Source organism: Penaeus monodon, chromosome 19 (assembly GCF_015228065.2).
Source record: "Penaeus monodon isolate SGIC_2016 chromosome 19, NSTDA_Pmon_1, whole genome shotgun sequence".
NCBI classification, from domain to species: domain Eukaryota; kingdom Metazoa; phylum Arthropoda; class Malacostraca; order Decapoda; family Penaeidae; genus Penaeus; species Penaeus monodon.
This window is the reverse complement of record NC_051404.1, coordinates 40,840,978-40,842,202: the sequence shown is the minus strand read 5'-3', so window position 1 is coordinate 40,842,202 and position 1,225 is coordinate 40,840,978. Positions and strand designations below refer to the sequence as shown.

The following is a 1,225-nucleotide window of genomic DNA, read 5'->3' as shown; positions in this document are numbered from 1 at the left end:
ACTACCTAGTATATAATTCTTTAGTGTTCTTTGTGTCATCCTAAAACATATATTTGATTTTTCAAGCATATGCAATCAGGAAGCTCTGCATGTTAGCTGTTAGATGTCAGCAATATCAGTTGGTAGATATATAGTGTAAGAGTTTTGTAGGGTTGAATGTATGTTAAAAAGAAATAGAATATGAATACTATCTCTGATTGTGTTATTGTGTAATGAGAAACAGGATTGAATGCCTATAATAGTAAACATCTAAATAAAGAACAAACTTAGATAAAGATTTGAATATGAATAGTATGAGCAGTATCACATAATTTTGAAATATGATGAAACAGTTGATATGATGGATAATGTAGGAATTTGATTGAACAGTTAACACAACTTATGTAGGAAATTTATGGATTTTTTGTGACTTATAATGTAAAACCTTAACAGAACTTTCTAGAGGGTATAAAACATGCTTTTCTATATGAAAAGAATGATTTTTTTTTTTTTTTGTTAGATAGATAGAAAAATAGGATAGTTTTTGCATGATTACTGCATGATGTGTTTTCTACATATAAAGTTTTGCTTAGCAAATTCTTTATTTCTCAAAGGAGCTCAAGATTTATTAAAATTGTTTGGGCATGTGCATGTAGAGCAATGGATGAACCTTTTTTTAATAGCTTTGCATTATCAAATATCACTTTGCATATTCTTTGCTTGAACCTGATGGCTAATATTTAGAATGATAATTATATGTTAACATATTAGTCTGTCTCTATGTCTATATAACTGATTTAGTAAGTACCATAAATATATACATTTCTAAAACTAACATAGATATTAATATATTTTATTTTTTAATTAGCTATGATTTTAGTTACTGATTGTTGGGAATCTGATGTACAGAAAAGTGTAATATATATGTCATTTGTTTTGTATTATTCCCTAATTGATACATCCTTTCCACAGTTAAGTAAGCTTGAGGTCCGATTGGCAAGTGCCCAGAATGCTCAAAATCTCCGGTGTACTTCGTGCCGTCCACTGAGGCAACGGTTATCGCAGTTGGAGGCCAGACACAATAACCTAGTCAGTGAACGTCGACACCACCTACAGGAATTGTTTGATATGAAGTGAGTATATCAGATCATTTTCAACTCTGACATAGGAAGAGAAGAGTAATTGCTTCTACATGAAAGGATATCTTCATTATTCTTTTATATTTCATTCAGTATCATAAATCACT

General features: G+C 30.0%; 1 protein-coding gene across 1 annotated transcript in view; it reads left to right on the top strand.

Moving 5' to 3' along the window:
- LOC119585239 (putative uncharacterized protein MYH16) overlaps positions 1 to 1,225 on the top strand; it is a gene marked incomplete at its 5' end in the record, with an annotated part of 81,296 nt that overhangs the window by 70,831 nt on the left and 9,240 nt on the right. Inside the window, 1 exon segment of the mRNA XM_037933898.1 lies at positions 952 to 1,112. Within this exon segment, the coding sequence (XP_037789826.1) occupies positions 952 to 1,112 (161 nt within the window).